The sequence below is a fragment of the Acinonyx jubatus genome, chromosome A2 (genome assembly GCF_027475565.1).
Source record: "Acinonyx jubatus isolate Ajub_Pintada_27869175 chromosome A2, VMU_Ajub_asm_v1.0, whole genome shotgun sequence".
Lineage (NCBI taxonomy): Eukaryota > Metazoa > Chordata > Mammalia > Carnivora > Felidae > Acinonyx > Acinonyx jubatus.
Window position 1 is genome coordinate 139,894,208 of NC_069383.1, and position 27,101 is coordinate 139,921,308.

The window sequence follows — 27,101 nt, forward strand, 5'->3', positions numbered from 1 at the left end:
CCCCCACTCGTTCTCTTTCTCTCTGTCTCAAAAATAAATGAACAATAAAAAATTTTGAATAAAAATTGCAAATAAGACTTAAAAGAAAACTAATAACCCATCCAAACCAGGCTTTCCAATGCCTTAGAATAAGCCTCAAAACAAACAAAACAAAACGCCCTTTTTAAAATTGACACGAAATCTGCCAACACTGCACTTAAATAGGAGCTTAGGAATGGAAACTGTGTGCATGTTGCTGATCTAGATTTATTAAATTTATGTCATGTCATTGTGATCACTTTTACAGCTGTTTAGACTTATTTTCAATCACATTACTGTTCACAGAATTCACAGAATTCATTAACAAACTAGTATTTTACACCCAAGGGTCTTCAGTAGCACAGCAAGATAGACACGAGGCCCACGAGGTGCTTTTGTGTGATTATTTAGATACAGATGTCTAGAACATTATTGCTTTATTAGTCCTATTTTTAAAAATAATAAGTTATTCCCAGGAAACCCACCCTGCCGGGTGCTCTTCGCACTATGACTGTTCTAGGCTTCCTGGTGATGGAGCTGACATGTGGGGGCCCATCAAACCACCCACCTGTGTTCCCCACTGCTCTGGCAGGTGGGAGGGCTGGCAGCAGTGGAAACACACCCCTCCTCGCATGTTAATGTTTTTCATAGCTTGCTGTTTCCCTCCCTGATCTTGCAGCTGATGAACTGCATTCATATAGGGGTCTCTAACATAAAACTTAAACTAGACATAGACAAGAGGGGCTCAGCAAATGGAGACTAATGCTCCTAAAACAGCCACTGACCATGCAGGGGAGGATGTTGAAGCAACAGAAAAACCTCGAGTCTCAGTCTGTGAGGGATGTTTTGAAAGAAAACGGTCTCGGTGATTAGGGTCCAAGGCAGCCGCTTTGCAACATGAACTTGAAGACTTCTGGGTAGATTTCATGGCTGGGTTTTCTTAATTTTGTTCCATGTGAGTTTCTACATTGTGAAAAATATCTTGGAGATCTGCTCGTGGCTCCCGAAGCTCTGTGGATCTGTCGAGACTGGGGATAGGGGACTGGCTTCCTCAGGGACGCTGGCTCTCTGACCGCGTTTGGGGCAGGATCCCTGAGAAGTGGTGGCCGCGTCAGATTTTGGAGATGGGGGCAGATGCTCAGTGCCAAATGCAGGCTGCGGTCGTGGGGCCTCAGTCCAGCTTCTTGTTGTTGCTTGTGTTGTGCACAGAAGCTAAGAAGTCGACAATGAGCTTGGCTGTCTTCCGGGGCCTCTCCATCACCACTGAGTGCCCACAGTTTTCCAGAAGTTCCACCTGGCAGTTGGCAATCGACTTGGCCAGCATGTCTGCCCCAGACACGTCGAGCACCTGTAGGCAGGACGAGAGAGGAAACCAGATAGAAAAGACTCAGATGCCTGAGTACACGCTTTCGGGGAACGGAATGCCACCTGAAGCCTGGCAGGGGTGATTTGTGGGATCAAGTCACTTCGGTGTTGGGGCTTGTGCCCTCTGACAGATATGACTGCATGCCTCACGTTTTCTTCTGCAATTTGGTGCTAGGAGTTGTGTCACTGCCAGCATTACTAAAGTGGAAATACACAGCCCCTGCCTGGTCTGGTAGGGAAGCCAGACTGGTCAGCAGGCGAGGGTTCTGTTGGGGGAGCATCCTGGGAGCTGAGAGTGCACAAGGGAGAAGGATTCATGGATGATGCGGGACAGGGGGGCACATCATGGCAAGAGCAGGAGACGGCAGTTAGCTTGGTGCTGAGACACAGCACGCAGGGAGTGGGGAGTGCATGGTGGAGAGATGGGGTAGGGAAGAGGGGCCTGTTCCCCCACCCATGGTTGGGGCTCAGGCCTCCATCTGACAGCAGTGGGTGTCTGCGGGGCTATGTTAGGGATGGACATGATCAGTCCAGCTGTGGGAAAGACACATAAACAAGATGCAAGAGGTGAATGCTAATTATCCCAAGCTGGAGATGGGGGAATAGTATCTCTTTGAAGGTCTTCTGGGGGTCCCCAGAGCTGTGTGACTGAAGGCCTTGAAGTTTGTGAATAACGGGGAACGCTCTTCTGATATGAAAGCCACCACTCTCCAGGGCTGACCCTTTCCCAATAAGGCATTTAATTTCATTGTTGCCCTAGGTTACCTGGCCATTTACACCAATCCAGTGTTTCCTCCCCAACACCCTATGTAGTCTCAGATTTGCATTCGTTCCCTTTCATGGCTTTCACCTTCGACTCATCCCACACAAGAGGACTCCTCCCCTCATCCTCAACACAAAAGCAGGACCCACAACAAACTCAAGTGCTGTCTGTTTTCTTTTTTCCTTAAAAATTTTTTTTAATACTTATTTTTTTTTTGAAAGAGAGAGACAGAGTGCAAGCTGGGGAGGGGTAGAGAGAGGGAGACACAGAATCTGAAGCAGGCTCCAGGCTCTGAGCTGTCAGCACAGAGCCGGATGCGGGGCTTGAACCCACAGACTGCGAGATCATGACCTGAGCCAAAGTTGACCCTCAACCAACTGAGCCACCAAGGTTCCCCAAGTGCCTTCTGTTTTTGAGCTTCATTTTCATCAGTCCAGACCATTAGAACCAAGATTTTCCACCCAGGAAGTGGAGCAAGAAGCATCCCTCAGCCAAGGCACAGAGCACAGCAAAGTACCCCCGGGGCCACAAATAGGAGCAGCTAATGGGGAGCTTAGTGAGGGGGGCACCCTGCAGAGGAATCAGACACCTCTGTCTTCCCCTCACTCACAGGTAAGGCTGCCGTGGCACCTGTCTGAGCAGAAATAAAGTCCAGATTCTGTGGAAATGCAAGTGGACTCAACTAGTCAAAGTATGAAAAAGTAGAAACTCCCAACTGAATATCCTACAGAGAGCTCAAAAATACCCACATGAGCCTCTAGCTTTGACCCTGTTATGCTGGCCAAATCCAGCATTCCCTACGGTCACTCAGAGGTACATGCAATAACAGCTGTGTGGACCCTCATGCACGTCTACGGGAACCACACCAGCTGTTTCTTAGGCAAGACATTCATATAGATGGTCAAACAATCTTCCTCCATCCCATTTCAGGCCAAGGCCAAAATTAGGGTGAAGAAAGTGAGGCACTGGCCTTGGGCACAAAACCTAAGCAGGCTCCAAAAAACTCAGTCATCAATATGGAGATTATTATTATTATTATTATTTTTTTAATTTAGATTATTACTTTTTTAAGTAAGCTCCAGGTGGAGCCCAACGTGGGGCTCGAACTCAAGACCCTGAGATCAAGAGTTGGATGCTTAACCAACTGAGCCACTCAGGTGCCCCAAGATAAAGATTATTTTAATGCAGTATTTAAAACAAACATTAATGCAAAAAGATCCATCATGAATAAAATATAAAAATTATAAAGATAGGATCTAACCTTAGTTTGAGCCCTGTCAGGCATGATAATGTAAGTAGACCATAAGCTGCTGGAGGGTAGGATCTGTCTTGGTCCCTGCTATATTCCCAGGGTCTAATATGGTGTCAGGCACATACTAGGTGCTCAATATAAATCTGTTAGCTGACTTAAATGCATAGGCAGTCAGTTAGTGGGTTTGTCCCTTTGCTAGTTTATTTACTTTTTTTTTAAATAAGGCATCTTTTTTTTTTAAGTTTATTTATTTATTTTGAGAGAGCCAGAGAGAGGAGAGTGCTAGCAGGGGAGGGGCAGAGAGAGAGGAAGAATCCCAAGCAGGCTCTGTGCTGTCAGCTCAAACCCACGAAACTGTGAGATCATGACCTGAGTCAAGATCAAGAGTCAGATGCTTAACCAGCTGAGTCACCCAGGTGCCCCTATTTACTTTCTAACTTGCTCACTCATTCACTGTGTACTCTGGGTCTCCTGCATACCAGGCACTGTGCTAGCAGGATGAAGGGACATGAATAGTAATAAACCTTGTGTATTTCCACAAGGCCCTCCCACTCTGTGGGACTGAACACAGAGGGGAAATACTTAAACTGCTGTGCAGAAATCCTCTCAGGTTTAGTTGTGCAGGCTGTATACTGGCCAAATCCAGGGGGCATGACTGACATAAACAACAATGTGCATAGCTCCCTGCAGTCTACAGTACAGCAGCTAAGGAACCTACAGGGGTCCAAAGAACAGGGAGACTGCATTCAGCCTGGAAGGGGCTGGCCAGTGACACCAAATGTTGATGATAGAGCAGGAAAAGAGCCAGATGCTTGGGAAGCAAAAGGCTATGAAATAAAGGGCCCCTAAAGCCTTTGCTATTTGGATTCTGCCCTGGGGATGGTCCATAGAACACACAGAAGATCTGATTGTATTTATAGCAGGCCCATGGAACGTTATGCTCTTTTTTCAGAACAAAATGGACTCCAGAGTCCTGGAAGAAATTCTGGACCCTAGCCAGAGGCCAACTATCACAGGCAAAGGACATGAGTAATAAACAACTTATTTTTGTGTAACTGGAGAAAGATCACCCTCATATGTATTCACTTAAGCCTCACATTCACCCTAGTAGAAGAGAAACACAGGATTTGGAGTGGCTGAGTGGCTTGCTCAAGGTCACGGGCCAATACAGGGCAAAGGCAGGGCTGGAACCTAGACTTTGTCTAAGCCCAGCAACCTGGTTTCTGCATTGTCCCCTTGTTGGTCCCTGAGAGCCCCAAATAACCTTTGGGGTTTCTAGAATGAAGAAAGGCCTTCATTGTTCTAACTTGATTCTGATTGAATAAGCCCCTGCTGGCCTACTCTGTGTCCTGCTTCTCCCCTCAGATGTACACAAAGCTTCTTTTAGTCCTTTGGCTGCTGCAGAAGAGATCATGTGAGCCCTCCCTCCTCTCCATGCCCACCTCCCTGCACTATACATCCTTGACACGCCTGGCCGATCTGGGATAGCTGCACACTGATGCTATCACCGCTCCCTCCCCCCATGTGCTGGGCACACAGTCCTGGCTTCTCCTTCCAGGAGACCATCCTGACCTTAGAAAGGCTCCATTTCTGGGGCGCCTGGGTGACTCAATAGGTTGAGCATCCAACTTCAGCTCAGGTCATGATCTCGCGGTTCATGAGTTTGAGCCCCGTGTCAGGCTCTGTGCTGACAGCTCAGAGCCTGGAGCCTGCTTCGGATTCTGTGTCCCCCTCTCTCTCCACCCCAGCCCTGCTTGTGCTCTCTCTCTGTCTTTCAAAACTGAATAAACATTAAAAAAATTAAAAAAAAAAAAAAAAGAAAGGCTCCATTTCTCATTGCCTCCTCTTCCTTTACATTTTAGAACAACTCTGAGTTAAGATACAATTTCTAAAGAACAGTTGCAAACAAAAAACATAAATCAGTATGGAGGCTCTATTATCGCTTGTGTCCCCCCTAAAATTCATATCTTGAAGTACCAACTGCCAATCCTTCAAAAGGTGACTTTATTTGAAAATAGGGTTGTTGCAAATGTAATTAGTTAAGATGAGGTCATACAAGTGCAGGGTGGACCCCTCACTCAATATGATTGGCCCCCTTACAAAAATTTAAACAGAGACACACAGGTATAGGGAGAATGCCATGTGAGGATGAAGGCTGACAGCAGGGTGAGATATCTATTAGCCAAGGAACACAAAGATTGCCAGCATCCACCAGAAGCTGGGGAAGAGGCATGGTACAGATTCTCCCTGACAGCTCCCAGGAGGAACCAAATTGCTGACAACTTGAACTTGGACTACTAGCTTCTAGAACCCTAAGATAGTCAATTTCTATTGTTTAGGCCACCCAGTTTGTGGTACTTTGTTATGACTATCCCAGCAAACTAATACAGAGCCATCTAATAAAACCTATTAAAACGTTATTATTAAAAAAAAAATTTTTTTTAAAGTAAGCTCTATACCCAACGTGGGGCTTAAACTCACAACCCCGACTTCAAGAGTTGCATGTTCTACCGACTGATCCAGTCAGGCACTCCTAACACCTATTAAAATTTTAAAAAGCACTTGCCTTTTGACCCAGTGGGTCCACACCAAAGAATTCACACTTTGCGTATGCTCTCACACTCCACAAACTCATACCTGTACTGATGTTCACTGAGGTACTGTTTAATAGCAAACAACTAGAAATTATCTAAATGACCATTAGTAGGGCACTAATTATATACACTGTGGCAGAGCCATAAAATGGAGTACTATGCAGCTGTTACAAGAATCACGTAGGGGCACCTGGGTGGCTCAGGCAGTACGTGTCTGACTCTTGATTTCCACTCAGATCATGATCTCACCGTTCACAAGATCAAGCCCTGTGTTGGGTTCAGTGCCGACAGGGCAGAGCCTGCTTGGGATTCTTTCTCTGCATCTCTCTCTCTGCCCTTCCCCCCACTCACTCTCTCCCTCAAAATAAATACATAAACTTAAAGAAGAAAAAGAAAAGGGGTGTGTAGGTGGCTCAGATGGTTGAGTATCTGACTTCAGCTCAGGTCACGATCTCACAACTTGTAGGTTCAAGCCCCACAGTGGGCTCTGCCCTGACAGCACAGAGCCTGCTTCAGATCCTCTGTCTCCATCTCGCTGCCCCTTTCCTGCGCATTCTCTCTCTCTCTCTCTCTCTCTCTCTCTCTCTCAAAAACAAACAAACATTAAAAAAAAGAAGAAGAATGTAAACTTTGCTTGGGGCAAGAATCATTCACAGATGGTAAATCTGGGGGGGTGGGGGGAATGTTTGATGAGGAACAGGATATTTCAAAGTGTCTCCAACAGACTCCTTATCAGTTGCAAGGAGAGAAACAGTAACTCTACAATGAAGAAATGAGACATCTTAACCAGGAAATCAACATTAACATCATGAGGATGGGCAGAAGGACACTGTGTGTCCGAGATGTGAAATCTTACCATGCATGAGCTATTCCAGTGGTGATACAAAACCTGAGTTTAATCATGAGGAAACAGCAAAGTCAAATTAAGGAACATTTCATAAAATAACTGACCTATACTTTTCAAATATCTCAATGCCATGAATGACAGAGTAGGGTATCGGTCCATAATAAAGGAGACTGCAGAGACATGACATTTAATATGTGATCCTGGATTAGATCCTAGTTCAGGGAAGCAAGAGAAGGAGAAGGATTCCATATAGGACCTTGTTGAAACAGCTGATGAATTTGAAATATGGATGGTAGATTAGACAAAGGCATCGCATCAGTGTTAAAATTCCTGAATGTGGGGAGCCCGGGTGGCTCAGTCGGTTAAGCATCTGATTTCAGCTCAGGTCATGATCTCACAATTCATGGGTTTGGGCCCCACATTGAACTTTGTGCTGACAGCACTGAGCCTGCTTCGAATTCTCTGTCTCCCTCTCTCTCTGCCTACCCCCCCCCCCCACTTTGTTCTCTCTCTCTCTCTCTCAAAAATAAATAAACTTTTTAAAAAATTAAGAAAAAAAAGCAGGATTTAACCACTGGTCTTATCATTTTTGTGTGTGTATAGAAAAACTTATTACTTAAATACATGAATAAAAGTCAGGAAAATAAAAAAATATATATTAAAAAATAGAGCAGTACATCTGTGTGGGCTGGTATGAAATGATTTCCAAGATACATAAATTCCTACATATATGAAATAATAATGTGCAAAACAGTGCATATAGCATGTGTGAACAACTTACAGATAAAACTTATCTATGTATGTATATGTATGCTTAGCATAGCAGTAAGTAAATAATGGTCCGCTGCCTGTTTTGGAAATAAAGGTTCATTGGAACTCTGCCAGGTCACTTGTCTGCATATTGTCTATGGCTGCTTTTGCACAACAGCAGAGCTCAGTAGTCGCGACAGAGATAGTCACAACTAAGTAAAAAATGTTTGCTGCTGTCAATATCTGCCTAAGAAAATTTAAGAAATAAATGTAACACAGTAAGAACTGCCTCAAGGAAATGGGAATTGGAATGTGGGATGGAAAAGAGATCAAATTTTCATCAGAAACCTTTTGGTATTCTTTTTTTAATGTTTGTTTATTTTTGAGAGAGAGAGAACATGCGCGTGTGCGTGGGGGAGAGGTAGAGAGAGCGAGAGGGACAGAAGATCCGAAGTGGGCTCTACACTGAGAGTAGAGAGCCCAATGAAGGGCTAGAAGTCCTGAACCACAAGATCATGACTTGAACCAAAGTTGGACACTTAACAGACTGAGCCACCCAGGTGCCTCTACCTTTTTGTACTCTTTAAAGTTTTTTGTAGGGGTGCCTGGGTGGCTCAGTCGGTGAAGTGGCCGACTTCGGCTCAGGCCATGATCTCGCGGTCCGTGAGTTCTAGCCCCGCGTCAGGCTCTGTGCTGACAGCTCAGAACCTGGAGCCTGCTTCAGATTCTGTGTCTCCCTCTCTCTGACCCTTCCCTGTTCATGCTCTGTCTCTCCCTGTCTCAAAAATAAATAAACGTTAAAAAAAAAAAATTAAAAAAAATAAAGTTTTTTGTACTATGAGGCTACATGGCTTTGATAAAAGTAATCTGTAAAAATGATTTTAAATTGCCTTTCATTTTAAAAGATCAATGTCATTGCTCTCAACTCAGAGAATGACATCCCTCATAAATATCAGCACCTGACCCAGGCGTGTTCCATCTCTTGCTGGTATCAGAAACCAGCCGATGAGGCTCACTTTTTAAATGACCTCTTGTTTTTCCTCAAAGACCAGTGCAACTGGCACAGGTGGCCCCAGGGACACACTACATACCTGGTCTTGTTTTCCCCAAATGATCTGCGTTGGGACCTTGATCTTGTCCATGTTCTGATGGAGGGAGTATCTTGACTTCTCACTGACGATTTCCAAAAACACTTCAGAAAAGGAAAACAAAGTGAGCACACGCTGGGTACCCACTGCAGAGTTCAGGGACAGGCATTGAGTCCAGGCCACCACTTTCTGTGGCCCCAGAAAACTATCAAAGGGGCCCCAGAAAACTATCCAAGTCTCAGAAATGTAAACTAGAAGAGCCAGCCACCCATAAAGCTTCATTTGTCATGAGCAAAAAGCTTAAACAGCACTACTTACGCTTTCGGTAGAAGTTGTTATGAGGGATTCGGACGTCAACAAGGCCTTGCAGGATCTACAGAGAAGTGACCCATAGTTAGAAGGCAGGAGATAATTTGTTTCCTTGGGCCCCCCAGGGCTCTGGGACAGTGAAGGAAATAAAGTCCAGCAATTTACAGCATTGGCATTGTCAAGGTTTTAAGGCCTGGTCCTCCAAATTCCCACAATGTAGTATGCATTGTAATTGACTCAGGGTCATATGATGCTTTTTCCTTTGTAATTAAGGAGGAACGTGGGTAGTACTGGGAAGCCAAAGCATGTAAAAAACACCTGAGATGGGGTCACAGCCACTTCATCTTGAGATTTTCTGCTAAGCTTAAAACACAATCTGGCTGGAGATAATATCAAATAACTGTTTAATAATATCCACATGCAGAACAAGGTCTATTAAAAAAAATTAAACTATTGGGGTTGATGAGCCTCTTGAACAATAAAGAGATAAACTACTGAGAAAATTCTGGGAAGGGTTCCATAGTCCTTTGCTTATTATTCAATGTTATCTTTGTCTTCCTTGCAGAGGGCTGGAGAAGGCTGCAGCCAATGTGGGCAGGCCAGATCTCCTGGACCCGGAATCCTGACCCAGAGACATGCTATGGGCAGAAGGAACACAGTCCTCCTCTTCCTCATGCCTCAGGAGTTGAAGTAGAGTACAGTCTTCACATTAGCACTGGCACTCATCTACCTGGGAATGGTTCAGGCCCCTTAAATGACTCTATGGAGTCCTGTGTGCTGACTGAAGTGGGAACATCCAGCCAGAACTGCTCTAAACCAACCGTCTGGAGCATGACTAGAACCTGACCATTCTGGAAGTGGAAGCCTAGAGGTGAGACCAATGGCAAGCTGTCCAACACACTGTCTCAGCATCAGCCATTTTCTTTGCTCTACTATTGTCTTGCCCCCATGTATCTATCCATCTTGCATCCTCCACCCATCCACCTGCTCTACCCATTCTGCCACCCATCCACCTATCTTGCATCTCTGACTCATCCGTGCATATATCTATCCGTGCATCCACCTACCCCGCATGTACCCATTCGTCCAACCTCCATCCCTGCTTCATGCAGATATCCGTCCAACCACCCTGCATCTCTGGATCATACACCAATATATCCATCTATCCTGCATCCACCCATCCAACCACCTTCCATCCCTGCATTCTCCAGGCAGCCTCCCATCCATCCATCCTGCACTTTTAATCACCTAAGCATATACAGGCGTCAATTCATGTGTCCATCTACTCCTCTGCATCTACTCACATGTCCATAATCCATCTCTGCATTGTCCGGGCATCTTCCCGTCCTCTGGCCCACCCAATCTATACCCAGGACCTATTTGATGCAAGCACTGTGCTAAAGGCTGCAGGGGGGGTGGGGGGGGAGGGGGCTGATAAAACAGCCAGTTAAAACAAAATTCTTGATTTTGCTGAGGTTAGAGTGGAAAACACAGGCAAGTAAATAGACAAACATAACAACATGACACAGAAGGCAGAGTGCCTGATGCTCCTTGTCTCCTAGAAGGGAAGACTTTTAGAGCTGCCGCTTACTTTCTCCCAGTGTTTTCATATCCCTGACAACTCAAAATGTGGAATTTTCTTTTTTTTTAACGTTTATTTATTTCTGAGAGAGAGAGAAAAAAAAAACAAGTGGGGGAGGAGCAGAGAGAGGGGGACAGAGTATGCAAAGTGGACTCTCTGCTGACAGCAGCAAGCCCAATGATCTGCGAGATCATGACCTGAGCTGAAGTCGGATGCTCAACCGACTGAGCAGTCCAGGCACCCCAAAACACGGAATTTCCTAAAGCGCTGTTTGACTACTCTAGACTGGGAAGAGATCACAGCTGGGAGGGGATCAATGCAAGCTCACAACTAAAAACAGGATATCAGGGATAGAACATACCCCAGAAGCAGACTCTGGGTGCTTCTACACCCCTTAACTGAGTCGTGTTCACACCATCTGAACAGAGTCCGTTCCCTCAACTCCTAGGAGGCCCCACCCCAAGGCAGAGTCCAGTTCCTACACTAGAAAAAGATTAGTTGCAGTTATGAGACTGAACCATGCATTCTTATCTCTTGGTTCCCACACCCCTTCTCCAGATTCACAGCTTCATTCAGACCGTGACCTGCCACAACATCCTGCTGATGGCTCTAACCAGTCCCTCAGCTCTACCTGTATATCCAATCTGCACCTCCAACTGTCTGCTTGACATCTACACCTGGAGCCCTTACAGACAGCTTGAATAAGTCCAAATTGGAGCCTGTCCCCAAGACCCACCCTCCCTCCCTCCTTCCCCTACTCAGAAAATGCTGCCTTTATCCAACTCAAGTACCAGAAATCACTTGTGACTCCTCACTGTCCCACATTCTCCACTTCCAATTTGCCATAAGTGCTGTCTGTCCTTCCTCCAAAGCATCTCTCAGGTCTCTAGTCTCCACTGCCACTGCCTTCGTCTACACCACTGTCACCTCCCAGGTCACAGGAGGACCCCAATGGTTCTTTGTTTCTGTTTGAGCACCCCACAGTCCTTCCTAGAACTCCAGGCTCTTTCCCATCACCTGTTGGGTCCTAGGTGATCTAGCCCAGTGGTTCTCAAAGCGGTTTCTGCTAGTCCAAGAGGTCAAACTATTTTGACCCACCCTCCCTCCCTCCTTCCCCTACTCAGAAAATGCTGCCTTTATCCAACTCAAGTACCAGAAATCACTTGTGACTCCTCACTGTCCCACATTCTCCACTTCCAATTTGCCATAAGTGCTGTCTGTCCTTCCTCCAAAGCATCTCTCAGGTCTCTAGTCTCCACTGCCACTGCCTTCGTCTACACCACTGTCACCTCCCAGGTCACAGGAGGACCCCAATGGTTCTTTGTTTCTGTTTGAGCACCCCACAGTCCTTCCTAGAACTCCAGGCTCTTTCCCATCACCTGTTGGGTCCTAGGTGATCTAGCCCAGTGGTTCTCAAAGCGGTTTCTGCTAGTCCAAGAGGTCAAACTATTTTCATTGTAATGCTAAATATTACTTGCTCTCTTCAATTTCATTCTCTCAAAAGCATTGTGCTTCTCAGAACCTACTTGTCGAGGGATAGTGTCATCATACTGATTACGAGTGCCTGTAGGTATGTTCTCGTGTTTTGCATTTTCTGAGTTTTACTTTCTGATATGGTAAATGTCAATAGTCAGAACCTCCATAAACAAAAGCTCTTTGGGGGGTTCTTAATAATTCTTAAGAGTGTAAAGCAGTCCTGAAATTAAAAAAAAAAAAAAAAAGGAAAGAAAAGAAAAAGAAAAAGAGAAAGAGAAAGAGAAAGAAAAAGAAAAAGAAAAAGAAAAAAGAAAAAGAAAAAGAAGAAAAAGAAGAAGAAATCTCTGCTGTAGCCCTTGCCTCCCTCCCTCCCTCTCCCTCTGGGCCCCATTCACCCAAGCCTCCTTCCAGTGCCTTAAACTTACCTATGTTTTCCCCATCTCTGCCTACGCTATTTCCTTAAAGAGGTTGATCAAAGTCTCCACTGCCTCCCTGCTTTCAATCACTATACACCAGCTTCATTTCCTCGATAGAACTTACCACAGTTTGTATTTGTTTACTTGTGAGTTGCCTGTCTCCCCGCCACCCCCCTCCAGGCCAGTGTCTGCACAGGTGCCTTCTCGGTCTTATTTCTTCACCATTGTGCTCAAACACAGTGCCTGACATGTCACAGGCACAGTACAGACATGCGCTGAGTGACTAAATAGATGAGTACGAGATGCAAGAACTGTGTGAAGGAAGCCGGCCCTGGACGCCCAAGCCTCTGGCAGAGGGCACGCAGACTGCTGCTGAGATCACGTTACCTGCTGGGGCACCTTGAAGCGGACGTAGGAGCAGAGCTGGAGCATTTCACTCATCTCTTCTGGAGTGGATGGGATCAAGGGGATCTTCTCCATGGCGGCCGAGTCCTGCAGTTCTTTGAGCCGCTGTATAAATTGATTATCAGTTGAGTACTGCAGGCCTGTGGGATTCAAACCAAAACAGCTTGGCAATGTATCTTCCTTCTTACCAACTCCCATTTTAGAAGGAAACCTCCAATATTGGCCCAGAGCTAATATATTTCAGGTGTTTTTCACCAAATTTCTTTTTCATCAGTACTGCCATCCTTGCTCAAGGTCAAAACCACACTCTGAGAAACACAGAAAAAAAAAAATCCTTCAGGATATTTTAGGGACTGGTTACTCAAACTGTGGTCCATGGACCAGCAGCACTGGAAGCCCATAAGAAATGCGGAATCTCAGCCCTTCTCCTAAGACTCTTGAATCAGAATGTGCACTTTAACAAGATGCTGGGGAGGCATATGTATGATAGAGTTTAAGAAGCATTAGTTGATAAGACAACTTGCCTGAGCCCCTGCACATTCATATCGTTAAGGGGAAGGCTGGTAAAATACACGAAGGAAAGAAAACACAGGCCTGGAATGACTGACAACTCCTTCCTTTGGCCTGGACCCACTTAGTAATCTCTTTTTTGGGGTCAATATGTATACACAGTGAAAGAGAGACCCCTTCTGAGCTGTCTGCCATGTTGCCCTCCACACAGTCCCTCCTTGTCCAGATCATTAGGTGTTCACTGAGACTGAACGGCCTTGAGACTGACCATCATTTCCTATCTCCCTGGAGCAAGACACAAGAAAATTCACATGAGCTGATATGCACAGGAAGGCAAAACTAATTTTCACTTCCAACACTGAGCAAATGTCTAGATGTTTAACTTAGCTGACAAGCTACATTTCAGAAAGAAAGGCAGTGACATCAATACTGTGCTGCAGAAATCCACACTTTATAAATCTCCTATATTCAGCAATTCCTTTAAAGCTAGCATGGACATCATGTGGCTTTTGCGATGCCATGGGGCAGATTACACGATCTATTTCCTTTTACTTTAAAAATAATCCTAGATTAAATGTCATGTGGTATCCTGGACCGGATCCTGGAACAGAAAAAGGACATTAGTGGAAAAACTAATGAGATCCAAATAAAGCCTAGAGTTTAGTTAATAGTACTGTACCAGTGTTGGTTTCTTAGCTGTGACAAATTTACTGTGGTAATGTGAGCCGTTAACAATGGGGGAAGCTGGGTAAAGGGTATATGGGACTCTCTGTACTATCTTTGCAACATTTCTGTAAATTTAAAATGATTTCAAAGCAGGGAGCACCTGGGTGGCTCAGCTGGTTAAGCATCTGACTCCTGAGTTTGGCTCAGGTCATGATCTCACAGTTTGTGAATTTGGGCCCTGCATCAGGCTCTGTGCTGACAGCGTGGCGCCTGCTTGGGATTATGTTTCCATATCTTTCTGCCCCTCCCCTGCTTGCTCTCTATTTCTCTCTCAAAATAAACTTAAAAAACTTTTAAAAAATGTAATTATTTCAAATTAAAAACAAGTTTATCTTTTCATTTTCACACACAAATAATCTTAACTTTAAATTTCCAATTGAAACTCAGGTGTCAAACTCTTCTCTGAGTCATACATTCAAAAAAGCCAGTTAGATCTGATCTTCCACAAGCGACCAAAAATCTAATAACTTCCACAGGAGCTGTTTTTCCGTTCTCAAACTTTATTATTAAAAGCCCAAGTGATTTCAGACATGGTGCTTGGGAAAAAGAGAAAAGAAAACACTTTGGGAGTTTACCTTCAATTTTAATGTCCTCGACAGACCTCAAAATGACTTTGATAACTAAAATATTTTAAAGGTCAATTTAGTTAGGTTTCAGTAGAAGGTTCAACTCATGGTGGGTTCTAGCAGATAAAGGAGGTAGTAGGTAAGAGTCACATAAAAGTAGTGGATGTTAAAGGATTTCCAAAGAAGCCACAGTTTGGGCTCTAGAGTCAGACATCCTAGGATCTCTTCTTACCCTGGCTCCAGCATTAACATAATTTCTTTGTGCCTCAGTGTTCCCACCTATAATACTATCTTGATCTGGATAGTAAATGCACATGTAAAAAGTCATTGAGATGTACACTTAAAATTTGGGTGATTTACTATGTGTAAATCATACTCCAAGAAAGTACCAGAGAGATGGGGGGAGGGAGCAGAAGGAAAAAGAAAGAAAAATTAAGATTTTTTTTCTCTAACACATTACAAATCCAAGTTTGAAGACATATAAGAAAAATGAATTTTAAAAATCCAACTTCAGGGGCGCCTGGCTGACTCAGTTGGTGGAGTATGTGACCCTTGATCTTGCAGTTGTAAGCTCAAGCCCCATGTTGGGTGTAGAAATTACTTAAAAAAATAAAGTCTTTTTTTAACTAAAATCTTTAAAAAAATCCAACTTTAGAATGTAATTTCTGGGGACATATTACAGCTCAAGTTGACATATGCATATATACATTGATTGAAAAACAAAAAATAAGGCTTATTATTTTTTTTATTTTAGAGAGAGAGCACACATGCATGCCCATGAGCAGGGGAAGGGCAGAGTGACAGAGGGAATCTCAAGCAGGCTCCATGCTCAGCACAGAGCCTGACAGAGGGCTTGATCCCATGACCCTAAGATCATGACCTGAGCCAAAATCAAGAGTCAGATACTCAACTGACTGAGCCATCCAGGCACCCCTGTTTGTTGATTTTTAAAAAAAAATCTTGTTATGTATCAAGATTTCTAAGTTTTCATCAAAAAAGGAGAAGCATGAGAACAGCACTTTCACCTCATAAGGATATGACAAGAATTAAATCCATATAGGGAACTTAGCTCTTAAGAGCTCAATAAATGTTGGATATTAATATTATTGTTATATTTCAAAGTACTGTATTTAAGTGCTGCAAAGTACTATACACATTTTAATTAACCACCTTGAATTCTTTGTGGAAAAAGGCTGGCTCTACATTTTAAACGTTAGCATGTACGACCCAGCAATTTATCCAAGGGATACAGGTATGCTATTTCGAAGGGACACATGCACCCCCATGTTTATAGCAGCACTATCAACAATAGCCAAAGTATGGAAAGAGCCCAAAGGACCATCAATGGATGAATGGATAAAGAAGATGTGGTATATATATGCAATGGAGTATTACTCGGCAATCAAAAAGAATGAAATCTTGCCATTTGCAACTACGTGGATGGAACTGGAGGATATTATGCTAAGTGAAATTACTCAGAGAAAGACAAAAATCGTATGACTTCACTCATATGAGGACTTTAAGAGACAAAACAGATGAACATAAGGGAACGGAAACAAAAATAATATAAAAACGGAGGGGGACAAAATTGAAGAGACTCATAAATATGGAGAACAAACGGAGGGTTAAGGGGAGGGGTTGTGGGAGGGGGCATGGGATAAATGGGTAAGGGGCATTAAGGAATCTACTCCTGAAATCATTGTTGCACTATATGCTAACTAATTTGGATGTAAATTTAAAAAAATAAAAAATAAACAAGTTAATAAAAAAAAAAATCTAAAAAAAAAGCATGGTTACGATTATGGTTATACAACTACTGTTTGGTTAGTTATCTTTAAAGCACTGTATATCTCTAAAGTAGACGTTGAAAAAAATGATTCTAAAAGACAGCCATAGCAGACACTGCCATCTGCTCCCTAGAGATTCAGACCCTGCTGTGCTCAAGTCACACATGGGGTTATTTTAGCCTTGTTACTCACCAGCAGGGCATACAAGACTTAGACTGCAGACATCTGAAGGGTAGTAAGCAGCATATACCCCAGCCACGTGGCCACCCATGGAGGTACCTATCAGGTGGAAGGGTTTTTTGTTCAGCTTGAGGCATTCTACAAACTAGGAAGAGAAAAGAGAAGGAGGCTTGGTTATATAGCTGTAGTCAACAACAATAGTGATTACGCAGCAGAAAACCACTGTACCTCCTGTGAGGACAGCTGACAAGATCTATTAGTGAAAGGGGGTCTGAAATCTACTGGATCCATTATTCAGACAAGCCTTATGGCATATAATACTCTTTACCTGACACAGGTGATTGAAGGGTCATTTATAAGTATAAAACCAACAAGAATTCTCCTAATTCATGAGCCAGCAAACTTTTTTATAAAGGTCCCGAGAGAAAATATTATTTGCTTTGTGGGTCATATGTTCTCTGTTGCAGCTACTCAACTCTACTGTTGTAGCACAAAAGCAGCCAGAGATAATACGTAAATGAATGAGCAGGGCTGTATTCCAAGAAAACTTAGCTTACAAAAATAGGTGGCAGGCCAACCACAGTTTGAAGACTCTTGCCCTAATTTAAAGCCCTTTCCATCCATCTAACCATCCATTCATATGACAACCAACCTGTCTATTCAACCATCCAACCATTCAACCAACCATCCACACATCTCAAAAATATTTATTGGATATCTATTATGTACAAGGAACTACGGTCAGCTCCTAAGGATACATCAAAGACCCCAAAAGATAAGGTTCCTGACCTCATCAGAATACACAATCTAAAGGGAGGTGGGGTGGGTACAGACATTAAATAAACATCCTCAGGGTACCTGGGGGGCTCAGTCGGTTAGCGCCAACTTCAGTTCAGGTCATGATCTCACAGTTTGTGATTTGAGCCCCGCAGTGGGCTGTGTGCTGACAGCTTGGAGCCTGGAGCCTGCTTCATATTCTGTGTCTCCCTCTCTCTCTGCCCTGCCCCTGTTCACACTCACTCTCTCTCTCAAAAATAAATAAACATTAAAAAAAAAATCCTCATCTGGGGAAAATATGTACTGTTAATCTGAAACTTACAGACTATTAAATTCTGAACTGGTTCATGAGACTCATGATTTTGAAAGCTCAGCCAGAGGGAGGCTGAAGCTAGATGCTAAAATAGAACAAAATGCAAAGAGCACCCTCCCCATCCTCCACAACTAGGCAGAGGGGCTATCATGATATTGTGTCATGTAGGTGGTAAGCAAAAAAACAGACTCTAGGGAAATGATCTTGAGAATTATAAACTCCTTTTTCAAGAGCTAAAAAAAATGTCCATACCATATTTCTTGAGAAACAACTAAAACAGGCTTAAAGGAGAACAATATGCAATAGGTCCTGGCCCTCCACAGCTGACCAATGATACCATTTGGGTGCCATTTTGTTTGTAAATATTTGCAGACAGAATGGATTAGAGACTGGTTACAAGTCAGCATGGAACTCTCTTACCTGCTCTCCAGGTTTGGGCATGTGAGGTGGGGAAGGCCCAGTCTGAGCAATTTTGGTAGAGCTTCCGGCTTACCTGGTGTATCCTCTTCACTTGACCATCTATGGACAGGTCATCCAGGGAGGACCGGGTGGTGCCCTCATGTCCCGGCATGTCCACGCAGACCAAGTGCAGGTTCTTTGGAAGGAACTGAGGACACATGGGTGCAGAGAATCAGTATGTGGTATGCAGGTCATGTCTGCCCACTCTTCTAGGGAGGTTGCCCCCACTTACCAAGTGACCTGACAGCCATCCCTGAGGATGGTGGGCCTACGCCACCCAGTGTCTTACCCCAGTAACATCTGATACAAGTACTGCCAGTAACCTCATAGGGAGCAGAGGCCCCAAAAGATCAATATACAGATGGGAGGGGACTCAGGAGATGTCTGGAAAAGGGGGACAAAGGTTAAGGTAGTAAGCTGGAATTTCTTGTTTTCTTTTTTTTTTTTTTTAATTTTTTTTAAAAGTTTATTTATTTTTGAGACAGAGAGAGACAGAGCATGAATGGGGGAGGATCAGAGAGAGAGGGAGACACAGAATCCGAAACAGGCTCCAGGCTCTGAGCTGCCAGCACAGAGCCCGATGCGGGGCTCAAACTCATGGACCGCGAGATCATGACCTGAGCTGAAGTCAGACGCTTAACCGACTGAGCCACCCAGGCGCCCCTCTCGTTGTTTCTCGATGCCGATCGGCATCTACTATCTCCTTCTCCTTTCCCTCACCCCTTTCACACTTACTCAGTTATGCAGCCACTGACTTGGAACTAAAAAACAAGCCTCTGTTCTCCCAGAACACAGCCAACTGGAGCAGCCCCAGAGCCAACAAAAGCAAAGCTTTCTCTAAGAACCATGACTGTCTGATCACCCTACCTCTGGTTTCAACTTTTTTTGTTTTTTGTTTTTTGCATTAATGTCTAAATCCTGGGATGATTATTATCCTAAAATACCTTCCACTTATATTTGTGCCACTTTGAACCAGGAAACTGAGAAACATCAGTTACCAATAAACAAATACCCAGTTACATAAAAAACATCTGAGGGGCATCTGGGTGGCTCAGTCGGTTAAGCACCTGACTCTTGATTTCAGGTCAGGTCATGATCTCACGGTTCAAGGGTTTGAGCCCCACATGGAGCTCTGCACTGACAGTGCAAAGCCTGCTTGGGATTCTCCCTCTCCCCCTCTCTCTCTGCCCTTCTCTCTCTTGTGTGCTTATTCCTCATTCTCTCAAAAATAAACAAACAAACAAACAAACTCAAAAATAAACAAACAAACATCTGAGTTGGGGCAGGAAGCGAGAGGTTCATTAAGGCATGGGGATGCCTGTCCTTCCAGTGGAATCTGGGGATGAGAACACAAGGAACTACAGGATGTGTGAGCCCTTTCCCCCTCGTGTAGATCATACTTGGAATCATTCAGGTATAGTTCTGCTTGAGGTGGGAGTCTCTCTCAGCCTCCACCTGCACCACCTGGTCCCTCTGACCAATAATGCAAGTTGCCACACCCAAGGAAACCAGGACAGATTGGAAAACCAATCTCAGGAAGCTGCTAGATAAAGATGGTTTCTCTAAATGACTCAGGAAAATTAAAAAAAAACAAAAACGAAAGTAGAAGGAAGGGAGGAAGGGCAAGGGAGAAAGAGAAGAAGAACAAAAGGGAGAATGAGGAGAAGGAGGAGGAGATACTTGGAGTATAAAAGAATAAATGATTTTGAGGCACCTGGGTGGCTAAGTCGGTTAGGCATCCGACTTCGGCTCAGGTCATGATCTCGCAGTTGGTGAATTTGAGCCCCACGCCTGGCTCTATGCTGACAGTTCAGAGCCTGGAGCCTGCTTTGGATTTTGTGTCTCCCTCTCTCTGTGCCCCACCCCCACTTGCACTCTGTCTCTCTCTCTCAAAAATAAATAAACATTGAAAAAGAATAAATGATTTTGTTAACCTGATCTTGATAATCATGACAAATTCTGAGAGGAAGGTGAGTGTCAGAAACCTTAAGAAATATTCATGAGACGAAAGTATTTCTAGGGTACAGATTTTACAAATAACATTCAACTCAGTAACTTTTTCTGAGAAAAGGATCTGAATAATACAGTTGACCCTCAAACAACACAGGTTTGAACTGTGCAGATCCATTTATACATGGATTTTTTTCGATACAGTACAGTAAATGTATTTTTTCTTCCTTACCATTTTCTTAATAACATTTTCTTTTCTCTAGCTTACTTTATTGTAAGAATACAGTATATAATATATATAACATACAAAATATGTATTAATCAACCATCTATGTTATTGGTAAAGGCTTCTGGTCAACAGTAGGTTATTTGTAGTTAAGTTTTGGGGGAGCAAAAAAGTTATACATGAATTCTTGACTGCATGGTAGGTGGGCTCCCTTAACCCCCATGTTGCTCAAGGGTTACGTGGATACTGAATTAGTTTTAAGATGATTTGAGCCACAGTTCTGGGTTCCCTTTGCTTTCCATCATTGCTGATGACATCACATGCAAGTGGACACCCTTTTCTTTATTGAGTGACCCCCTCTTGAGAGAGAAGAATCTAGAACTGCACCTTGACCACACTGAGCCACATATCCTTATGTGCAGAGAATCCATGGAGCATGAGGATGGAAGGTTTGTGCCCCGGCCTGCCCCGGAAGGAATAACAGAACTGATAATCTTCATGGTAAACATAGCAGACCTGCATGCCCAACGTTCTCCGCCAGTACCTGGGGAGGAAACATAAAGGTGAAACAAAACCAGCAAGCTCCAGAAAAGTGGTTTGGGAAGGGGCACATGCCCTCTTCCCCATATGTCCTTGGGGTCCCCCACCCTCAGGGAACACTGAGTGAAACCATTCCAGGAAGCACCTTAAATGAATATTCTTGTATGTAATTTTCTAATAACCTCTAACTAGGAGGAGAAAAAAGAGTAAAAGAGTGTTTTCCGAAGAGGCATGATATATAATAACCTCTTGTTGATATATATATCTTTTTGGCATTTTAAATGGCGGTATGACGAAGGAGTAGGTGGTGAGATCTTTCTAGGTGTCTGATTGGCCTTTCTTTGCCTTGCTTGCTTGAGCTACAGCTGAATTCGAAGTAGCTGGTGGCAAGGTTGGGAAGAACTCCAGTAAGGTCAAGACAAAGGCAGGTTCCTCTCGTAGAGAGCTGGCTTGCAGTTCCTGGTGGGTCATACTCATGGACACCTGAAATCTAGGACGAACAGCCATGGACGTGTGGGCACAGCTGCACCATGTACAATGCAGCCATCCTGGAGTAAGTACGTCACCGCAGAGGGGCTCTGACTGGCAGGAAATGATCAAAAGACTTGAAGGTAAAGCATATTACCACTCATCACTTGCAACTTGCTATTTGTGGAGATGAAGAATTAGACTCGCTCCTTAAGGCTACAATTGCTGGTGGTGGGGTCACATCCACAAATCTCTGATTGGGAATACTTGTCCAAGGACAAGAATTCTGTCCAAGGACAGACTACTTGTCCAAGAATGCCTGGATTCCTTATGATCTCAGGACTAAACACTCTTGACAGCTGTCCAGTGTTGGTGAGTCCAGTGGACTCTGTCTCTGTGAAAAACACAATTCTGTTCTTTTGTAATTCTATTTGAGCAAGTAGGAAGTTTAATTAGCTTTCCAACCAACCAAATTTCTGCTTTTGAGTCTTAACCTTATTTAAGTGTTACTGTGGCTTCAGAGAAGCTATTGATTCTAAAGTATTTTGATAGAGTTGACTGGATTTTATTTATTTAAAAAAATTGTTAATGTTTATTTTTGAGAGAGACAGAGCACAAGCGGAGAAGGGGCAGAGAGAGAGGGAGACACAGAATCCACAGTAGGCTCCAGGTTCTGCGCTGTCAGCACAGAGCCCGACGTGGGGCTCAAATTCATGAACCGCCAAGATCATGACCTGAGCCGAAGTTAGATGCTTAACTGACTGAGCCACCCAGGCATCCCTAGAGTTGACTGGATTTTAATTGTGATGTAGAAGTCATAGTAACAAACATTTTGTTTTATACAGACATTATTTCCACTCTGGTGGATAAGCTCAATAAAGGTCATATCCCTCTACCCCAAACATACATACATACATACACATGTATTAAAATATGTATATTTAAAAATATATATTAACATATATATTTTATATATATAAGTTGGTTTCTTCCCCCTAGAGATTTTGAGAGTGAGAACGTGACTGTTAAGAACCATCTGCATCGGTCCTCTGGTTTTATTCCTCACAGCATATGGCAGTTGGTTGGAAGCTCAGGTTCTGTTGGTTATGTAAGACTTGGCAGTGCTGGAGTTTGGCCCGAATTTGATTTCAATATGGAATTACCATCAAACAAATGTAACTCTCTGCATGAAGAATCTCGCCGAGATGAAAGATAATTAATTCAATCAGAGATTCACTTTGTGGTATACTTTGCACCAGAGAGGTAGCCAAGTCTTGCAGAAAGCAAACAGCCTAAGCTGAACGGTGGTAACTAACCCTTGGTATAAAATAAAGGACGAAGGGGATGAGGATATACATGCATATTTACTTGCATCTACATACACAAAGCAAGAGAGCATACACAATACACTATCAAGATGAGTATCTGGAGTGGAGGTGGGATTATAGTGAGAAGTAGGTGGAAAGAGAATAGGGCCAGGAAGGAGACTTTCATTACTTTCTTTTTTCAATGAATGCATTGCCTATTCAAAACATTAAAAATAACATTGGCTAGCTTAAAAGCTCTTATGACAGAGCAAGCATATGTCAAAATTCTAAACCCTGGCACCATAAGATGAGTTAGTTGGTTCGTTCGTTCGTTCATTCATTCATTCAATCATTCATATCCCAGCTCATTCATTTATTAAGTGATCTTTTTAAAAACTTAAATATAGTGTTTTATTAGTTTCACGTGAACAATATAGTGCTTGGACAGTTCGATCCGTTACTCAATGCCTGCCATCTGTCACCACACAACACCACATAACATTATACTGCTTTTATAGTATTCTTGACTATATTCCCTGTGTTGTACTTTTCATCTCTATATTTATTTTGTAACCGGAATGTTGCACATCTTAATCCCCTTCACCTATTTTACCCATCCCCCCCCCCACTTCCCCTTGGGCAGATACCAGTTTGTTTTCTGTATTTATGATTGTTTCTGTTTTCCATTTGTTCGTTTGTTTTGTTTTTTAGATTGCTCACATAAGTGAAATCACATGGTATTTCTCTTTCTCTGTCTGACTTACTTCACCTAGCATACTACCTTCTAGGTCCATCTACGTTGTCACAAATGGCAAAATCTCATTCTTTTTGATGGCTGAGCGATTGATACTCCGTTGCGCGCGTGCGTGCGCACACACCCACACCCACTCACCCACATACACACACACACACACACACACACACACACACACACACACACACACACACATACTTCCAGGGTCCAAACCCTTCATCCTACAAGTCTCAGACTTACTAGATTACAAGAACCTCTAAAGAAAAGGACTTAAATATTTCTCTTTTTTTTTATTGTGGCAAAATATACATAACAGAAGATTCACCATTTTAACCATACAATTCAACGGCATTAAGTACATTCACAATGTTGCACATCAACCAACACCATTGCCCATTCTAGAACTTTTTCATCATCCCAAATAGAAATGCTATAACCATTAAATAATTACTCCCCATTCCCCTTCTCCCCTCAGCCCCTGATAACCTCTATTCTGCTTTCTGTCTCTATGAATCTGCCTATTTTAGGTACCTCATATAAGCAGAATCATACAAAATTTGTTCTTTTGTGTCTGGCATATTTCGCTGAGCATAGTGATTTCAAGGTCCATCCATGTTATAGCATGTGTCAAAATTTCCTTCCTTTTTAAAACTGAGTAATGTTCTCTTTTATATAGGCACCGTATTTTGTTTATCCCTCATCTGTTGATGAATATTTGGGCAGTTTCATTTTTTGGGCTATCGTGAGTAATGCTGCTATGAACGTCAGTATACAAATATCTGTTTGAGTCCCTGCTTTCAATTCTTTGGAGTATATACCCAGAAGTAGAATTGCTGGATCATATGGTAACTCTATGTTTAACTTTTTGAGGAGCCACTAAATTTGTCACAGCAGCTGTACTATTTTACATTTGTACCAGCGATGCACAAGGATTTCTCTATATCCTCACCAACACATGTTATTTTCCGTTTATTTTTTTTCTGAAATAATAGTCACCCTGACAGGTGTGCAGTATCTTATTGTGGTTTTGATTTGCTTTTCCCAAATGACTAGGATGTTATGTATAGATTTCTTTTTATTGAGATATAATTGACATACCATTAAACTCACCCTTTTAAAAGATACAACTGTTTTTTTTTTTTTTTTTAAAGCATATTCACAAAGTAGTGCAACCATCACCACTCTCTAATTCTGGAACATTTTCACCAAAAAGAAACCAGATTGAACGGTACACTTTAAAATGGGTAGAAAGATGGGGTGCCTGGGTGACTCAGTTAAGTGTCCAACTTCGGTGCAGACCATTATCTCACGGTTCATGTGTTTGAGCATGCATCGGGCCCTGCGCTGACAGCTCAGAGCCTGGAGCCTGCTTTGGATTCTGTGTCTCCCTCTCTCTCTGCCCCTCCCCCACTCATGCTCTGTCTTTCTCTGTCTCAGAAATAAACATTCAAAAAAATTAAAATAGGTAGAATGCTAAATTTTATGTTATGTATATTTTACCACAATTAAAAAAAGAAAGAAAGGGGCACCTTGGTGGTTCAGTCAGTTGAGCATCTGACTCTTGATTTCAGCTCAGGTCATGATCTCATGGTTCATGAGCATGAGCCTCACGTGGGGTTCTGTGCTGATGGTGCTGAGCCTGCTTGGAATTCTCTCTCACTCTCTGCCCCTTTCCCGCTCTCTCTCTCTCTCTCAAAATAAACTTTATAGAAAGAAAGAAAGAAAGAAAGAAAGAAAGAAAGAAAGAAAGAAAGAAAGAAAGAAAGAAAGAAATCCATACCAATCAACATTCACTCTCCATTGCCCTCTCCCTACAGCTCATAGCAACTACTAGTTTCCTTCTGGTCTCTTTATGTTTACTCTATGGATCTGCTTATTCTGGACATCTCATATCAATGGGGTCATTCAATCTGTGACTTTCTGTGTTTGGCTTATTTCACTTTAGCATAATGTTTTCAAGTTCTTCTGTTATGGAATGTATTCGTACTCCATTCCTTTTTAAGGCTAAATAATATCCCATCACCTGGATATGCACATTTGTTTATCCAGTCATCAGCTCACAAACATGTGAATTATTTCTACTTTTTAGCCATTAGGAATAATACCACTATGAACATTCACATACAACTTTTTCTGTGGACATATGTTTTCAGTTCTCATGGGTGTTCTCAGTTCACCAAAGAGTAGAATTGCTGGATCATATGGTAGGGTTTTTTATTATTATTTTTCATTTTTATTATTTATTTTGAGACAGAAAGAGAGAGAGCACAGGAGTAGGGGAGGGCAGAGAGAGAGGATCCTGAGCTGACAGTGTGGAGCCCGACGCAAGGCTCAAACCCATGAGCTGTGAGATCATGACCTGAGTTGAAATCAAATTCAGACACTTAACTGACTGAGCCACCCAGGCATCCCATATGGTAGCTTTTTAAAAAAACGCATTTTGAGGAACTGTCAGAAGTGGTTGCACAACTTTACATTCCCACTGGCAGTACCTGAGAGGTCAATTTCTCTAAATCCTTCATTGCTAATTTTTAGAGAAACTTTTAATTGAAGTATATAAATCATATAGAAATGTGTACATATTTTAAGTGTACAGCCTGATGAATATGCAGAACTGTCTTGAACTACCCAGGTGCCCCATTTGGTAGCTTAAAAAAAAATGAACCCAGTATCTGCCACCCAGATTAGGATCTAGAATACATGACCAGCAACCCAGATGCCCACCTCATGTCTTTCCCCATCAGCACCCCCAAAGGTAACCACTACCTCACTTTATCTCTTCAGGAAAGTTTTACTATTTTAGAACTTTGTCATACAATAAGTATTTGTATCAGATTTCTTTCACTCAGTATTGTGTTTGTATTATAGAATACAGCACTAGGTCTTTCCTTTTCATAGCTGTATAGTATTCCGCTGAATACTCTATGAATAATTTTACAGCTATGCTTTTATTTATTTATCTGTTAAAGTATTTTTTTTAATCTTTATTTATTTTTGAGAGAGAGAGACAGAGAAACAGAGCATGAGTGGGGAAGGGGCAGAGAGAGAGGGAGACACAGAATCTGAAGCAGGCTCGAGGCTCTGAGCTGTTAGCACAAAGTCCGACACAGGGCTCGAACCCACAAACCATGAGATCGTGACCTGAGCCGAAGTCGGACGCTTAACTGACTGAGCCACCCAGGCACCACTATCTGTTAAAGTATTAATGAAGACTGGTGTTTCCAGTTTGGAGGTATTACAAATGAAACAGATATGGAATATTCTTTTATATGTCTTCTGATCTCTGTCTCAGTGTGTGTGTGTGTGTGTGTACATATATATATATGTACACACACACACACACACACACACACATATACACACTTCTGTTGTATGAAGTGTGAAGTGTATGAAATTAGTATGAACTAATTTACACTTTCATCAACAATATGCCAGATTCTTGTTGCTTCACATCCGCACTGGGTTGAATAGTATTCCCCCCAAATTCATGTCTATCTGGAACCTATGGATATGACCTTATTTGGAAACAGGGTCTTTCCAGAAATAATCAAGTTGAGTTAAGGTCATACTGGATTAGGGTTGGGCCCAAGTCCAAGATGACTGGTGCCCTTATAAAAAGAAGGAAATTTGGACACAGAAACACACAGAGGGAAGAACACCATGTGAAATACAG

At 42.9% G+C, this 27,101-nt stretch overlaps 1 protein-coding gene across 3 annotated transcripts in view; it reads right to left on the reverse strand.

The window, feature by feature from the left end:
* Positions 1-226: 226 nt before the first annotated feature.
* ABHD6 (abhydrolase domain containing 6, acylglycerol lipase) overlaps positions 227-27,101 on the reverse strand; it is a 54,090-nt gene continuing 27,215 nt past the window's right edge. For all 3 annotated transcript variants that reach the window (XM_053219171.1, XM_053219170.1, XM_053219172.1), the window contains exons 4-10: positions 20,747-20,903; positions 18,218-18,331; positions 16,647-16,779; positions 12,848-13,005; positions 8,996-9,050; positions 8,681-8,781; positions 227-1,366 (exon numbers count right to left, since the gene is read on the reverse strand). In XM_053219171.1, the coding sequence (XP_053075146.1) occupies positions 1,190-1,366; positions 8,681-8,781; positions 8,996-9,050; positions 12,848-13,005; positions 16,647-16,779; positions 18,218-18,331; positions 20,747-20,903 (895 nt within the window). In that variant the 3' untranslated portion in view covers positions 227-1,189. The remainder of the gene's footprint in view (positions 1,367-8,680; positions 8,782-8,995; positions 9,051-12,847; positions 13,006-16,646; positions 16,780-18,217; positions 18,332-20,746; positions 20,904-27,101) is intronic.